We start from the raw sequence: 16,431 nt of genomic DNA, 5'->3' as shown, positions 1-16,431 counted from the left end.
ACAGGTACTCTGTCCTGTAATACACCTGACCAACAGGTACTCTGTCCTGTAATACACCTGACCAACAGGTACTCTGTCCTGTAATACACCGGACCAACAGGTACTCTGTCCTGTAATACACCGGACCAACAGGTACTCTGTCCTGTAATACACCTGACCAACAGGTACTCTGTCCTGTAATACACCGGACAAACAGGTACTCTGTCCTGTAATACACCTGACCAACAGGTACTCTGTCCTGTAATACACCTGACCAACAGGTACTCTGTCCTGTAATACACCGGACCAACAGGTACTCTGTCCTGTAATACACCGGACCAACAGGTACTCTGTCCTGTAATACACCGGACCAACAGGTACTCTGTCCTGTAATACACCGGACCAACAGGTACTCTGTCCTGTAATACACCTGACCAACAGGTACTCTGTCCTGTAATACACCGGACCAACAGGTACCCTGTCCTGTAATACACCTGACCAACAGGTACTCTGTCCTGTAATACACCTGACCAACAGGTACTCTGTCCTGTCCAAAACCTGATGAACAGGTACCCTGTCCTGTCCTACACCTGATGGACAGGTACCTTGTCCTGTAATACACCGGACCAACAGGTACTCTGTCCTGTCCAAAACCTGACGAACAGGTACTCTGTCCTGTAATACACCGGACCAACAGGTACTCTGTCCTGTAATACACCTGACCAACAGGTACTCTGTCCTGTAATACACCGGACCAACAGGTACTCTGTCCTGTAATACACCGGACCAACTGTTACTCTGTCCTGTAATACACTGGACCAACAGGTACTCTGTCCTGTAATACACTGGACCAACAGGTACTCTGTCCTGTAATACACCGGACCAACAGGTACTCTGTCCTGTAATACACCTGACCAACAGGTACTCTGTCCTGTAATACACCGGACCAACAGGTACTCTGTCCTGTAATACACCGGACCAACAGGTACTCTGTCCTGTAATACACCGGACCAACAGGTAATCTGTCCTGTAATACACCGGACCAACAGGTACTCTGTCCTGTAATACACCGGACCAACAGGTACTCTGTCCTGTAATACACCGGACCAACAGGTACTCTGTCCTGTAATACACCGGACCAACAGGTACTCTGTCCTGTAATACACCGGACCAACAGGTACTCTGTCCTGTAATACACCTGACCAACAGGTACTCTGTCCTGTAATACACCGGACCAACAGGTACTCTGTCCTGTAATACACCTGACCAACAGGTACTCTGTCCTGTAATACACCTGACCAACAGGTACTCTGTCCTGTAATACACCTGACCAACAGGTACTCTGTCCTGTAATACACATGACCAACAGGTACTCTGTCCTGTAATACACCGGACCAACAGGTACTCTGTCCTGTAATACACCTGACCAACAGGTACTCTGTCCTGTAATACACCGGACCAACAGGTACTCTGTCCTGTAATACACCGGACCAACAGGTACTCTGTCCTGTAATACACCGGACCAACAGGTACTCTGTCCTGTAATACACCTGACCAACAGGTACTCTGTCCTGTAATACACCTGACCAACAGGTACTCTGTCCTGTAATACACCGGACCAACAGGTACTCTGTCCTGTAATACACCGGACCAACAGGTACTCTTTCCTGTAATACACCTGACCAACAGGTACTCTGTCCTGTAATACACCGGACAAACAGGTACTCTGTCCTGTAATACACCTGACCAACAGGTACTCTGTCCTGTAATACACCTGACCAACAGGTACTCTGTCCTGTAATACACCGGACCAACAGGTACTCTGTCCTGTAATACACCGGACCAACAGGTACTCTGTCCTGTAATACACCGGACCAACAGGTACTCTGTCCTGTAATACACCTGACCAACAGGTACTCTGTCCTGTAATACACCTGACCAACAGGTACTCTGTCCTGTCCAAAACCTGATGAACAGGTACCCTGTCCTGTCCTACACCTGATGGCAGGTACCTTGTCTTGTAATACACCGGACCAACAGGTACTCTGTCCTGTCCAAAACCTGATGAACAGGTACTCTGTCCTGTAATACACCGGACCAACAGGTACTCTGTCCTGTAATACACCGGACCAACAGGTACTCTGTCCTGTAATACACCTGACCAACAGGTACTCTGTCCTGTAATACACCGGACCAACAGGTACTCTGTCCTGTAATACACCTGACCAACAGGTACTCTGTCCTGTAATACACCTGACCAACAGGTACTCTGTCCTGTAATACACCGGACCAACAGGTACTCTGTCCTGTAATACACCGGACCAACAGGTACTCTGTCCTGTAATACACCTGACCAACAGGTACTCTGTCCTGTAATACACCGGACCAACAGGTACTCTGTCCTGTCCAAAACCTGATGAACAGGTACCCTGTCCTGTCCTACATCTGATGGACAGGTACCTTGTCCTGTAATACACCTGACCAACAGGTACTCTGTCCTGTCCAAAACCTGATGAACAGGTACCCTGTCCTGTCCTACACCTGATGGACAGGTACCTTGTCCTGTAATACACCGGACCAACAGGTACTCTGTCCTGTCCAAAACCTGATGAACAGGTACTCTGTCCTGTAATACACCGGACCAACAGGTACTCTGTCCTGTAATACACCGGACCAACAGGTACTCTGTCCTGTAATACACCTGACCAACAGGTACTCTGTCCTGTAATACACCGGACCAACAGGTACTCTGTCCTGTAATACACCGGACCAACTGTTACTCTGTCCTGTAATACACCTGACCAACAGGTACTCTGTCCTGTAATACACCGGACCAACAGGTACTCTGTCCTGTAATACACCTGACCAACATGTACTCTGTCCTGTAATACACCTGACCAACAGGTACTCTGTCCTGTAATACACCTGACCAACATGTACTCTGTCCTGTAATACACCTGACCAACAGGTACTCTGTCCTGTAATACACCTGACCAACAGGTACTCTGTCCTGTAATACACCTGACCAACAGGTACTCTGTCCTGTAATACACCGGACCAACAGGTACTCTGTCCTGTAATACCCCTGACCAACAGGTACTCTGTCCTGTAATACACCGGACCAACAGGTACTCTGTCCTGTCCAAAACCTGATGAACAGGTACCCTGTCCTGTCCTACATCTGATGGACAGGTACCTTGTCCTGTAATACACCGGACCAACAGGTAGTCTGTCCTGTCCAAAACCTGATGAACAGGTACCCTGTCCTGTCCTACACCTGATGGACAGGTACCTTGTCCTGTAATACACATGACCAACAGGTACTCTGTCCTGTCCAAAACCTGATGAACAGGTACCCTGTCCTGTCCTACATCTGATGGACAGGTACCTTGTCCTGTAATACACCTGACCAACAGGTAGTGTGTCCTGTCCAAAACCTGATGAACAGGTACCCTGTCCTGTCCTACACCTGATGGACAGGTACCTTGTCCTGTAATACACCGGACCAACAGGTACTCTGTCCTGTCCAAAACCTGATGAACAGGTACTCTGTCCTGTAATACACCGGACCAACAGGTACTCTGTCCTGTAATACACCGGACCAACAGGTACTCTGTCCTGTAATACACCTGACCAACAGGTACTCTGTCCTGTAATACACCGGACCAACAGGTACTCTGTCCTGTAATACACCGGACCAACTGTTACTCTGTCCTGTAATACACCTGACCAACAGGTACTCTGTCCTGTAATACACCTGACCAACATGTACCCTGTCCTACACCTGACCAACAGGTACTCTGTCCTGTCCAAAACCTGATGAACAGGTACCCTGTCCTGTCCTACATCTGATGGACAGGTACCTTGTCCTGTAATACACCTGACCAACAGGTACTCTGTCCTGTCCAAAACCTGATGAACAGGTACCCTGTCCTGTCCTACACCTGATGGACAGGTACCTTGTCCTTTAATACACCGGACCAACAGGTACTCTGTCCTGTCCAAAACCTGATGAACAGGTACTCTGTCCTGTAATACACCGGACCAACAGGTACTCTGTCCTGTCCAAAACCTGATGAACAGGTACTCTGTCCTGTAATACACCGGACCAACAGGTACTCTGTCCTGTAATACACCGGACCAACAGGTACTCTGTCCTGTAATACACCGGACCAACAGGTACCCTGTCCTGTAATACACCTGACCAACAGGTACTCTGTCCTGTAATACACTGGACCAACAGGTACTCTGTCCTGTAATACACTGGACCAACAGGTACTCTGTCCTGTAATACACCGGACCAACAGGTACTCTGTCCTGTAATACACCTGACCAACAGGTACTCTGTCCTGTAATACACCGGACCAACAGGTACTCTGTCCTGTAATACACCTGACCAACAGGTACTCTGTCCTGTAATACACCTGACCAAAAGGTACTCTGTCCTGTAATACACTGGACCAACAGGTACTCTGTCCTGTAATACACCTGACCAACAGGTACTCTGTCCTGTAATACACCGGACCAACAGGTACTCTGTCCTGTCCAAAACCTGATGAACAGGTACCCTGTCCTGTCCTACACCTGATGGACAGGTACCTTGTCCTGTAATACACCGGACCAACAGGTACTCTGTCCTGTCCAAAACCTGATGAACAGGTACCCTGTCCTGTCCTACACCTGATGGACAGGTACCTTGTGCTGTAATACACCTGACCAACAGGTACTCTGTCCTGTCCAAAACCTGATGAACAGGTACCCTGTCCTGTCCTACACCTGATGGACAGGTACCTTGTCCTGTAATACACCGGACCAACAGGTACTCTGTCCTGTCCAAAACCTGATGAACAGGTACCCTGTCCTGTCCTACACCTGATGGACAGGTACCTTGTGCTGTAATACACCTGACCAACAGGTACTCTGTCCTGTCCAAAACCTGATGAACAGGTACCCTGTCCTGTCCTACACCTGATGGACAGGTACCTTGTCCTGTAATACACCGGACCAACAGGTACTCTGTCCTGTCCAAAACCTGATGAACAGGTACTCTGTCCTGTAATACACCTGACCAACAGGTACTCTGTCCTGTCCAAAACCTGATGAACAGGTACTCTGTCCTGTAATACACCTGACCAACAGGTACTCTGTCCTGTAATACACCGGACCAACAGGTACTCTGTCCTGTAATACACCTGACCAACAGGTACTCTGTCCTGTAATACACCTGACCAACAGTTACTCTGTCCTGTAATACACCGGACCAACAGGTACTCTGTCCTGTAATACACCTGACCAACAGGTACTCTGTCCTGTAATACACCTGACCAACAGGTACTCTGTCCTGTAATACACCTGACCAACAGGTACTCTGTCCTGTAATACACTGGACCAACAGGTACTCTGTCCTGTAATACACTGGACCAACAGGTACTCTGTCCTGTAATACACCTGACCAACAGGTACTCTGTGCTGTAATACACCTGACCAACAGGTACTCTGTCCTGTAATACACCTGACCAACAGGTACTCTGTCCTGTAATACACCGGACCAACAGGTACTCTGTCCTGTAATACACCGGACCAACAGGTACTCTGTCCTGTAATACACCTGACCAACAGGTACTCTGTCCTGTAATACACCTGACCAACAGGTACTCTGTCCTGTAATACACCGGACCAACAGGTACTCTGTCCTGTAATACACCGGACCAACAGGTACTCTGTCCTGTAATACACCTGACCAACAGGTACTCTGTCCTGTAATACACCGGACCAACAGGTACTCTGTCCTGTAATACACCTGACCAACAGGTACTCTGTCCTGTAAAACACCTGACCAACAGGTACTCTGTCCTGTAATACACCTGACCAACAGGTACTCTGTCCTGTAATACACCTGACCAACAGGTACTCTGTCCTGTAATACACCTGACCAACAGGTACCCTGTCCTGTAATACACCTGACCAACAGGTACTCTGTCCTGTAATACACCGGACCAACAGGTACTCTGTCCTGTAATACACCTGACCAACAGGTACTCTGTCCTGTAATACACCGGACCAACAGGTACTCTGTCCTGTAATACACCTGACCAACAGGTACTCTGTCCTGTAATACACCGGACCAACAGGTACTCTGTCCTGTAATACACCGGACCAACAGGTACTCTGTCCTGTAATACACCGGACCAACAGGTACTCTGTCCTGTAATACACCTGACCAACAGGTACTCTGTCCTGTAATACACCTGACCAACAGGTACTCTGTCCTGTAATACACCTGACCAACAGGTACTCTGTCCTGTAATACACCTGACCAACAGGTACTCTGTCCTGTAATACACCTGACCAACAGGTACTCTGTCCTGTAATACACCGGACCAACAGGTACTCTGTCCTGTAATACACCGGACCAACAGGTACTCTGTCCTGTAATACACCGGACCAACAGGTACTCTGTCCTGTAATACACCTGACCAACAGGTACTCTGTCCTGTAATACACCGGACCAACAGGTACTCTGTCCTACACCTGATGGCAGGTGCCCTGTCCTGTCCTACACCGGACCAACAGGTGCCCTGTCCTGTAGTACACCTGACCAACAGGTACCCTGTCCTACACTTGATGAACAGGTGTCCTGTCCTAAACCTGAAAAACAGGTACCCTGTCCTGTCCTACACCTGATGAACAGGTACCCTGTCCTGTCCTCCACCTGACCAACAGGTAACCTGTCCTTTCCTCCACCTGACCAACATGTAACTGTCCTACACCTGACCAACAGGTACCCTGTTCTACACCTGACCAACAGGTACCCTGTTCTACACCTGACCAACAGGTACCCTGTTCTACACCTGACCAACAGGTACCCTGTTCTACACCTGACCAACAGGTACCCTGTTCTACACCTGACCACAAGTACCTGTCCTAAACCTGACCAACAGGTACCCTGTTCTAAACCTGACCAACAGGTACCCTGTTCTACACCTGACCAACAAGTACTTGTCCAAAACGTGACCAACAGGTACCCTGTTCTACACTTAGTTTATGTCATTGGTGAAAACCTCTTCTGTTCCCAGGCCAGAAAATGCCATGTTGAAGAGTGTGACTGTGTTCCTCTCTGCAGGCATTTAAGCAGCTGGCACGGACATACGCAGACTCTCACGCCAGCATGGCCGACAACAACACAGAGAGGTGATTATATTCCTGGCTATAATTATGAACGATTATATTACCCCCTGTTACATGGCCTATATATTGTATATTCTAGGTGTGGAGCGTCCTTCATCCGAAGTGGAGGCATCATCAACGGAGCTCTGTGGTACAGCTTCCCAGGGGGTACGGAACCTTCTATATCTTCTCCTCTCCTCCTCGTGTCATTCTGTCTCTCTCTTCCTCTCTTCCTCTCTTCCTGTCCTCTCTTCCTCCTCTCCTCCTCTCTTCCTCGTCTATCTCCTCCTCTCTTCCTCTTCTCTCTCCTCCTCTCTTCCTCTTTTCCTCTACTCCTCTCCTGCTCTCCTCCTCTCCTCCTCCTCTTCTCTCTCCTCCTCCTCTCTTCCTCTTTTCCTCTACTCCTCTCCTGCTCTCCTCCTCTCCTCCTCCTCTTCTCTCTCCTCCTCCTCTTCTCTCTCCTCCTCCTCTTCTTTCTCCTCCTCCTCTCTTCCTCTTCTATCTCTCCTACTCTCTTCCTCTTTTCCTCTACTCCTCTCCTGCTCTCCTCCTCTCCTCCTCCTCTTCTCTCTCCTCCTCTCTTCCTCTTCTCTCTCCTCCTCCTCTCTTCCTCTTTTCCTCTACTCCTCTACTCCTCTCCTCCTCCTCTTCTCTCTCCTCCTCCTCTCTTCCTCTTCTCTCTCCTCCTCCTCTCTTCCTCTTTTCCTCTACTCCTCTCCTACTCTCCTCCTCTCCTACTCTCCTCCTCTCCTCCTCCTCCTCTTCTCTCTCCTCCTCCTCTCTTCCTCTTCTCTCTCCTCCTCTTTTCCTCTACTCCTCTCCTCCTCTCCTCCTCTCTTCCTTTCCTCCTCTCCTCCTCTCCCCCTCCTCTTTTCCTCTCCTCCTCTCCTCCTCTCCTCTAATCCTCCTCCTCTTTTCCTCTCCTCCTCTCCTCCTCTCCTCCTCTCCTCCTCCTCTCTTCCTCTCCTCCTCTCCTCCTCTCCTCCTCTTTTCTCTCCTCCTCTCCTTAACCTCCGCCTCTTATTCCCATCTCTGTCTGTTAATTCGCAGTACTGGTGTGTCTTAGTGTATATATCTACGGTGTGACTCTCTATTTCTCCGGTGCCGTAGGCATGTCAGACTTTAACTACCTCCACACGAACTGTCTGGAGATTACGGTGGAGCTGGGCTGTGACAAGTTCCCTTCTGAAGAGGAGCTCTACCCAGAGTGGCTCAGGAACAAGGAGGCCCTGCTCAGTTTCATGGAGTCGGTGGGTCTGTCTCTCTATAGCACAGCGACCAGGCAGCCATTTTGTGCCGTAGTTACACCGTAGAAGGCCTATGTGCTGTCTCGTCATTTTCTGACCATCTTTAATGTCCTTATCAGTGGTGGCTGGTGGGCAGAGATATAGGAGGACAGCTGGCTCTTTGTAATGGCTGGAATGGAATACATGGAGCTGTATATTGAACACATGGAAAACATGTGTTGGATGTGTCTGATACCGTTCCATTCATTCCAATACAGCCATGTTAAAACCTCTTAAGGCTCCACCCCCTTTTTTTCCAAATGTTCGTCTAAAATGACATACCCAAATCTAACTGCCTGTAGCTCAGGCCGTGAACCAAGGATATTCATATTCTTGACACCATTTGAAAGGAAACACTTTGAAGTTTGTGGAAATGTGAAAGGAATGTAGGATAATATAACACATTAGATCTGGTAAAAGATAATGCAAAGAAAAAACCTGTTCTTTTGTATTTTTTTGTACCATCATCTTTGAAACGCAAGAGAAAGGTCATAATGTATTATTCCAGCCCAGGAGCAATTTAGATTTTGGCCACTAGAGTGCAGCAGTGCATGTGCAAAGTTTTAGACTGATCCAATGAACCATTGCATTTCTGTTCAAAATGTTGTATCAAGACTGCCCAAATGTGCCTAACTTGTTTATTAATAACTTTTCATGTTCAAAACTCTAATAGCTACTGTAAATTGGACAGTGCTATTAGATTAACAAGAATTTAAGCTTTCTGCCAATATCAGATATGTCTATGTCCTGGGAAATGTTCTTAGTTACTTACAACCTCATGCTAATCGCATTAGCCTACATTAGCTCAACCTCATGTTAATCACATTAGCCTACATTAGCTCAACCTCATGTTAATCACATTAGCCTACATTAGCTCAACCTCATGCTAATCGCATTAGCCTACATTAGCTCAACCTCATGCTAATCGCATTAGCTCAACCGTCCCGTGGACGCGACACCGATCCCGAAGAAGTTTTAAGCTGCCGTCCTACTATATATTTCTCCCGCCCACCAGCCCCCACTGACCTTAGCATTCCCTGCCATTCACTGATAGGTTTGCAAATTCCGGAAACTTACCCACCAAATTTCCTGGGTTTCCAGGAATCCTGATTGGGAGAATCCTAGAATGAGGGGGAATAAACAGTATATCCAGGAATCCGACAACTGAGATTCCTGGAAAACCAGGGAATTTTGTTAAAATAACCCTATGTCATTCCCTAAGCCTGATATTCCCTGTTGTTAGTCCCTGTTCCTTCTCTTCTCCAGGTCCACAGAGGTATTAAGGGAGTGGTGAAGGATGAAGAGGGCTATGGAATAAAGGGAGCGTCCGTATCTGTCAGGGGAATAAGGAAAGATGTCACCACAGGTAACCACCGTCATAACTGATAGCCATAGTTCCGGATAATGTCTGCAGCCCACAGATGGCTGCTTCTGAGCATGGTCCTCTATTAGAGCTCTATGGGGGGAGAAAAGAGCCCAAATGGCTAATTCTGAGCATGTGGCTAATTCTGAGCATGGTCCTCTATTAGAGCTCTATGGAGGGAGAAAGGAGCCCAAATGGCTAATTCTGAGCATGGTCCTCTATTAGAGCTCTATGGGGGGAGAAAGGAGCCCAAATGGCTAATTCTGAGCATGGTCCTCTATTAGAGCTCTATGGGGGGAGAAAGGAGCCAAAATGGCTAATTCTGAGAAGGGTCCTCTATTAGAGCTCTATGGGGGGAGAAAGGAGCCAAAATGGCTAATTCTGAGAAGGGTCCTCTATTAGAGCTCTATGGAGGGAGAAAGGAGCCCAAATGGCTAATTCTGAGCAAGTGGCTACTTCTGAGCGGGGTCCTCTGTTAGAGCTCTATGGGGGGAGAAATGAGCCCAAATGGCTGCTTCTGAGCAGGGTCCTCTATTAGAGCTCTATGGAGGGAGAAAGGAGCCCAAATGGCTACTTCTGAGCGGGGTCCTCTATTAGAGCTCTATGGGGGGAGAAAAGAGCCCAAATGGCTAATTCTGAGCAAGTGGCTACTTCTGAGCGGGGTCCTCTGTTAGAGCTCTATGGGGGGAGAAATGAGCCCAAATGGCTGCTTCTGAGCAGGGTCCTCTATTAGAGCTCTATGGGGGGAGAAAGGAGCCCAAATGGCTGCTTCTGAGCAGGGTCCTCTATTAGAGCTCTATGGAGGGAGAAAGGAGCCCAAATGGCTACTTCTGAGCAGGGTCCTCTATTAGAGCTCTATGGAGGGAGAAATGAGCTCAAATAGCTACTGGATTGGATTGGGGTGATCAGTCCTTGTTTTTATTTTATTTTATCTTTATTTTACTAAGTTAGTTAAGAACAAATTCTTATTTTCAATGACGGCCTAGGAACAGTGGGTTGCCTGTTCAGGGGCAGAACCTTGTCAGCTTGGGGATTTGAACATGAAACCTTTCAGTTACTAGTTCAAAGCTCTAACCACCAGGCTACCTACCTCCTCTACACTCTAACCACCAGGCTACCTACCTCCTCTACACTCTAACCACCAGGCTACCTACCTCCTCTACACTCTAACCACCAGGCTACCTACCTCCTCTACACTCTAACCACTAGGCTACCTACCTCCTCTACACTCTAACCACTAGGCTACCCACCTCCTCTACACTCTAACCACTAGGCTACCTACCTCCTCTACACTCTAACCGCTAGGCTACCCTGCCTCCAGGTTCAAAATACTGTGGAAGATGCCAGAGCTATGTATGATGTTAAAGAGTTTTAGTTTAGCCAATTGAATTTGTTGTCTGTATATTTGATCATTTCATTGAGGATACCATCAACACCACAGGCCCGTTTGGGTTGGACGGTTTGTCATTTGTACTGTAAATCATTCAATGTAATTGGAGAATCCAGTGGGTTCTGGCTGTCTATAATAGCTGATTCTAAGATTTGTATTTGATATCTCTCTCTCCCTCCCTCCCTGTCTCCTTCCCTGTCCCCTCCCTCCATCCCTGTCTCCTTCCCTGTCCCCTCCCTCCATCCCTGTCTCCTTCCTTGTCCCCTCCCTCCCTCCCTGTCTCCTTCCCTGTCCCCTCCCTCCATCCCTGTCTCCCTCCCTGTCTCCTTCCCCCCTCCCTGTCTCCCTCCCTGTCTCCTTCCCTGTCCCCTCCCTCCCTCCGTCTCCTTCCCTGTCCCCTCCCTCAATCCCTCCCTCCCTGTCTCCTTACCTGTCCCCTCCCTCCCTGCCTCCGTCTCCTTCCCTGTCCCCTCCCTCCCTCCCTCCCTGTCTCCTTCCCTGTCCCCTCCCTCCCTCCCTCCCTCCCTGTCTCCTTCCCTGTCCCCTCCCTCCCTCCCTCCCTGTCCCCCTCCCTCCCTGTCTCCCTCCAATCCATGTCTCCCTCCCTCCCTGTCTCCCTCCATCCCTGTCTCCCTACCTCCATGTCTCCATCCCTGTCTCCCTACCTCCCTGTCTCCATCCCTGTCTCCTTCCCTCCTTCCCTGTCTCCTTCCCTCCCTGTCTCCTTCCCTGTCCCCTCCCTCCATCCCTGTCTCCTTCCCTGTCCCCTCCCTCCCTCCCTGTCTCCTTCCCTGTCCCCTCCCTCCCTTCCTGTCTCCTTCCCTGTCCCCACCCTCCCTCCCTGTCTCCTTCCCTGTCCCCTCCCTCCCCTCCCTCCATCCCTCCCTCCTCCTGCCTCTCTCTCTCTGTAGCGGAGGAAGGTGATTACTGGAGGTTAATGAACTCAGGAACACACATCATAACAGCATCAGCTAAAGGCTACTCCAAAGTCAGCAAGAGGATTTACCTGCCTGCTCACATGGAGAAAGCTGGGCGGGTCAACTTCGTGCTCAAAAAGGTACAAAGTTATTTATAGATATATATTATTTATTTAGTTATTATATACTTTATCTGTGATCTGTGATGTTTCTGTGCCAGGATCAGTGTTTTGAGAAATATGATGTTGTTGTCAGGGTCATGATATCTGAGGGGTTGACGTCAGGGTCATGATATCTGAGGTGTTGATGTCAGGGTCATGATATCTGAGGTGTTGATGTCAGGGTCATGATATCTGAGGGGTTGATGTCAGGGTCATGATATCTGAGGGGTTGATGTCATGGTCATGATATCTGAGGGGTTGTTGTCAGGGTCATGATATCTGAGGGGTTGTTGTCAGGGTCATGATATCTGAGGTGTTGTTGTCAGGGTCATGATGTCAGGGTCATGATATCTGAGGGGTTGATGTCAGGGTCATGATGTCAGGGTCATGATATCTGAGGTGTTGATGTCAGTGTCATGATGTCAGGGTCATGATATCTGAGGTGTTGTTGTCAGGGTCATGATGTCAGGGTCATGATATCTGAGGGGTTGATGTCAGGGTCATGATGTCAGGGTCATGATATCTGAGGTGTTGATGTCAGTGTCATGATGTCAGGGTCATGATATCTGAGGGGTTGATGTCAGGGTCATGATATCTGAGGTGTTGATGTCAGGGTCATGATGTCAGGGTCATGATATCTGAGGGTTGATGTCAGGGTCATGATATCTGAGGGGTTGATGTCAGGGTCATGATATCTGAGATGTTGATGTCAGGGTCATGATATCTGAGGGGTTGATGTCAGGGTCATGATATCTGAGGGGTTGATGTCAGGGTCATGATATCTGAGGGGTTGATGTCAGGGTCATGATATCTGAGGTGTTAATGTCAGGGTCATGATATCTGAGGTGTTGATGTCAGGGTCATGATATCTGAGGTGTTAATGCCAGGGTCATGATATCTGAGGTGTTGATGTCAGGGTCATGATATCTGAGGTGTTGATGTCAGGGTCATGATATCTGAGGGGTTGATGTCAGGGTCATGATATCTGAGATATATCATGTTGATGTCTGGGTCATGATATCTGAGGTGTTGTTGTCAGGGTCATGATATCTGAGGGGTTGTTGTCAGGGTCATGATATCTGAGGGGTTGATGTCAGGGTCATGATATCTGAGATATATCATGTTGATGTCAGGGTCATGATATCTGAGGTGTTGTTGTCAGGGTCATGATATCTGAGGGGTTGTTGTCAGGGTCATGATATCTGAGGGGTTGATGTCAGGGTCATGATATCTGAGGTGTTGATGTCAGGGTCATGATATCTGAGGGGTTGATGTCAGGGTCATGATATCTGAGATATATCATGTTGATGTCAGGGTCATGATATCTGAGGTGTTGATGTCAGGGTCATGATATCTGAGGGGTTGATGTCAGGGTCATGATATCTGAGGGGTTGATGTCAGGGTCATGATGTCAGGGTCATGATATCTGAGGGGTTGATGTCAGGGTCATGATATCTGAGGGGTTGATGTCAGGGTCATGATGTCAGGGTCATGATATCTGAGGGGTTGATGTCAGGGTCATGATGTCAGGGTCATGATATCTGAGGGGTTGATGTCAGGGTCATGATATCTGAGGGGTTGATGTCAGGGTCATGATGTCAGGGTCATGATATCTGAGGGGTTGATGTCAGGGTCATGATGTCAGGGTCATGATATCTGAGGGGTTGATGTCAGGGTCATGATATCTGAGGGGTTGATGTCAGGGTCATGATATCTGAGGGGTTGATGTCAGGGTCATGATATCTGAGGGGTTGTTGTCAGGGTCATGATATCTGAGGGGTTAATGTCAGGGTCATGATATCTGAGGGGTTGATGTCAGGGTCATGATATCTGAGGGGTTGTTGTCAGGGTCATGATATCTGAGGTGTTGATGTCAGGGTCATGATATCTGAGGGGTTGATGTCAGGGTCATGATATCTGAGGTATAAGGCCTGGCGTCCCTTGAGCGAGAAACCTGTCACCATATCCGGTGAAATTGGACGGTAATAAATCAAATAAATAATCGTAAGATTAAACATTTATGAACAAACAAGTATCTTATATCGGTTAAAAGCTGACATTCTCGTTAATCTAACTGCATTTTCAGATTTCCAAAAGGCTTTACGGTGAAAGCATACCACGCCATTGTTTGAGGACGGCGCCCCACAACACATTTTTCAATCACAAACAGCGATTAAATAAATCACCTACTTCTGAAAATCTTCCTCTGTTTGCAATCCAAAGGGTCCCAGCTACAACAGGTCATTTTGTTAGATTAAAATCCCTCTCTATATCCCAAAAAGTCAGTTTACGTTTCTGTTTAATCCTCAGGTTCCCTAAAATGTAAATAAACGATAATATTTCATACGGAAAGAAGTATGTTCTATAGGCAAAATAAAAAATAAATAAAAATAATAACAAAATAAGCCGTTGCGCGTCCTCTTTATGGCCCCAAGACTGATTTTCTCTTTTCAAAGTCATTCTTTCTTCAACATTCATGTTTACAAGCCTGAAACCGTGGACAAAGACTGTTGCCATCTAGTGGAAGCCATAGGAATTGCAATTTGGGAGCTGGAATCACATAGGACCCATAGCTATTCATCGAAAGAGCATGGGATCTCAAAAAAATAATAATTCTGGTTGGTTTTTCTTCGGATTTTCGGCTACCATAACACTTGTGTTATACTCTCGTGTATTATTTTAACAGTTTTAGAAACTTTAAAGTGTTTTCTATCCAGTACTACCAATTATATGCATATCCTGGCTTCGGGGCCTGAGTAACCTCCCCTCTCCCCTCTCCTCCCTCCTCCCCTACCTCTCATTAAAGATATGTATTTCTCTCCTCTCCTCCAGGTCCCTGTTCAGCCAGTAGGACCAGACTACCACCTGTTGTTCTCCAGTTCCTATCTCCTCCCTCCTCCCCTACCTCCCATTAAAGATATGTATTTCTCTCCTCTCCTCCAGGTCCCTGTTCAGCCAGTAGGACCAGACTACCACCTGTTCCTCAGATCCTCCCTGGACACTTATGACCGCTTCGACCCTTACAACCACTTCCAGAGCTACGGCCGCTCCGAGCCGGGAGAACCGAGGGAACCCAGGGAACCCAGGGAACCGGGTATGGGAGGAGAACCGGGGATGGGAGGAGAGTGGCAGGAGAAGGAGAAGCCTTGGTGGTGGAACTACTTTACTCAGGCAGGAGTCTCTGCTCCCACCTGGCTGCTACGGAACTAGAAGACTGAACAGGATAAAGACTGAAACGGCACCCTATTCCCTTATTCCCTATTCCCTTGTTCCCTATTCCCTTATTCCCTCACACTATTCCCTTGTTCCCTTTTCCCTTATTCCCTATTCCCTTATTCTCTCACACTATTCCCTTATTCCCTATGCCCTCACACTATTCCCTCACACTACTCCCTTATTCCCTATTCCCTTATTCCCTCACACTATTCCCTTATTCCCTATGCCCTCACACTATTCCCTTACACTATTCCCTTGTTCCCTATTCCCTTATTCCCTCACACTATTCCCTTATTCCCTATGCCCTCACACTATTCCCTCACACTATTCCCTTGTTCCCTTTTTTTCTTATTTCCTATTCCCTTATTCCCTCACACTATTCCCTTGTTCCCTATTCCCTTATTCTCTCACACTATTCCCTTATTCCTTATTCCCTCACACTATTCCCTTGTTCCCTATTCCCTTATTCCCTCACACTATTCCCTTATTCCCTATTCCCCCACACTATTCCCTTATTCCCTATGCCCTCAAACTATTCCCTCACACTATTCCCTTGTTCCATATTCCCTTATTCTCTCACACTATTCCCTTATTCCCTATGCCCTCACACTATTCCCTCACACTATTTCCTTATTCCCTATTCCCTTATTCCCTCACACTATTCCCTTATTCCCTATTCCCTTATTCCCTCACACTATTCCCTTATTTGGTGAACTACATTTGACCAAAGCCCAAGTGCAGGGTAGCCTAGTGGTTAGAGCGTTGGACTAGTAACCGAAAGTTTGCAAGTTCAAATCCCCGAGCAGACATCTGTCCTTCTACCCCTGAACAGGCAGTTAACCCACTGTTCCGTCATTGAAAATAAGAATTTGTTCTTAAACTGACTTGCCTAGTTAGGTAAAATAAAAATTATTTGTAGTTTGCATCCCAAATGGCACCCTAATAATATAGT

General features: G+C 47.8%; 1 protein-coding gene across 1 annotated transcript in view; it reads left to right on the top strand.

Moving 5' to 3' along the window:
• LOC135537096 (carboxypeptidase Z-like) overlaps positions 1–15,477 on the top strand; it is a 45,345-nt gene extending 29,868 nt beyond the window's left edge. Inside the window, exons 7-12 of the mRNA XM_064963297.1 lie at positions 7,103–7,170; positions 7,247–7,314; positions 8,257–8,396; positions 9,699–9,798; positions 12,097–12,242; positions 15,207–15,477. Coding sequence (XP_064819369.1) covers positions 7,103–7,170; positions 7,247–7,314; positions 8,257–8,396; positions 9,699–9,798; positions 12,097–12,242; positions 15,207–15,473 — 789 coding nt within the window. The 3' untranslated portion in view covers positions 15,474–15,477. The remainder of the gene's footprint in view (positions 1–7,102; positions 7,171–7,246; positions 7,315–8,256; positions 8,397–9,698; positions 9,799–12,096; positions 12,243–15,206) is intronic.
• The last annotated feature ends 954 nt before the right edge of the window (positions 15,478–16,431 follow it).

The sequence above is a fragment of the Oncorhynchus masou genome, unplaced genomic scaffold, assembly GCF_036934945.1.
Source record: "Oncorhynchus masou masou isolate Uvic2021 unplaced genomic scaffold, UVic_Omas_1.1 unplaced_scaffold_709, whole genome shotgun sequence".
In the NCBI taxonomy this organism is placed as follows: domain Eukaryota; kingdom Metazoa; phylum Chordata; class Actinopteri; order Salmoniformes; family Salmonidae; genus Oncorhynchus; species Oncorhynchus masou.
This window is presented reverse-complemented; position numbering and strand designations above follow the sequence as displayed.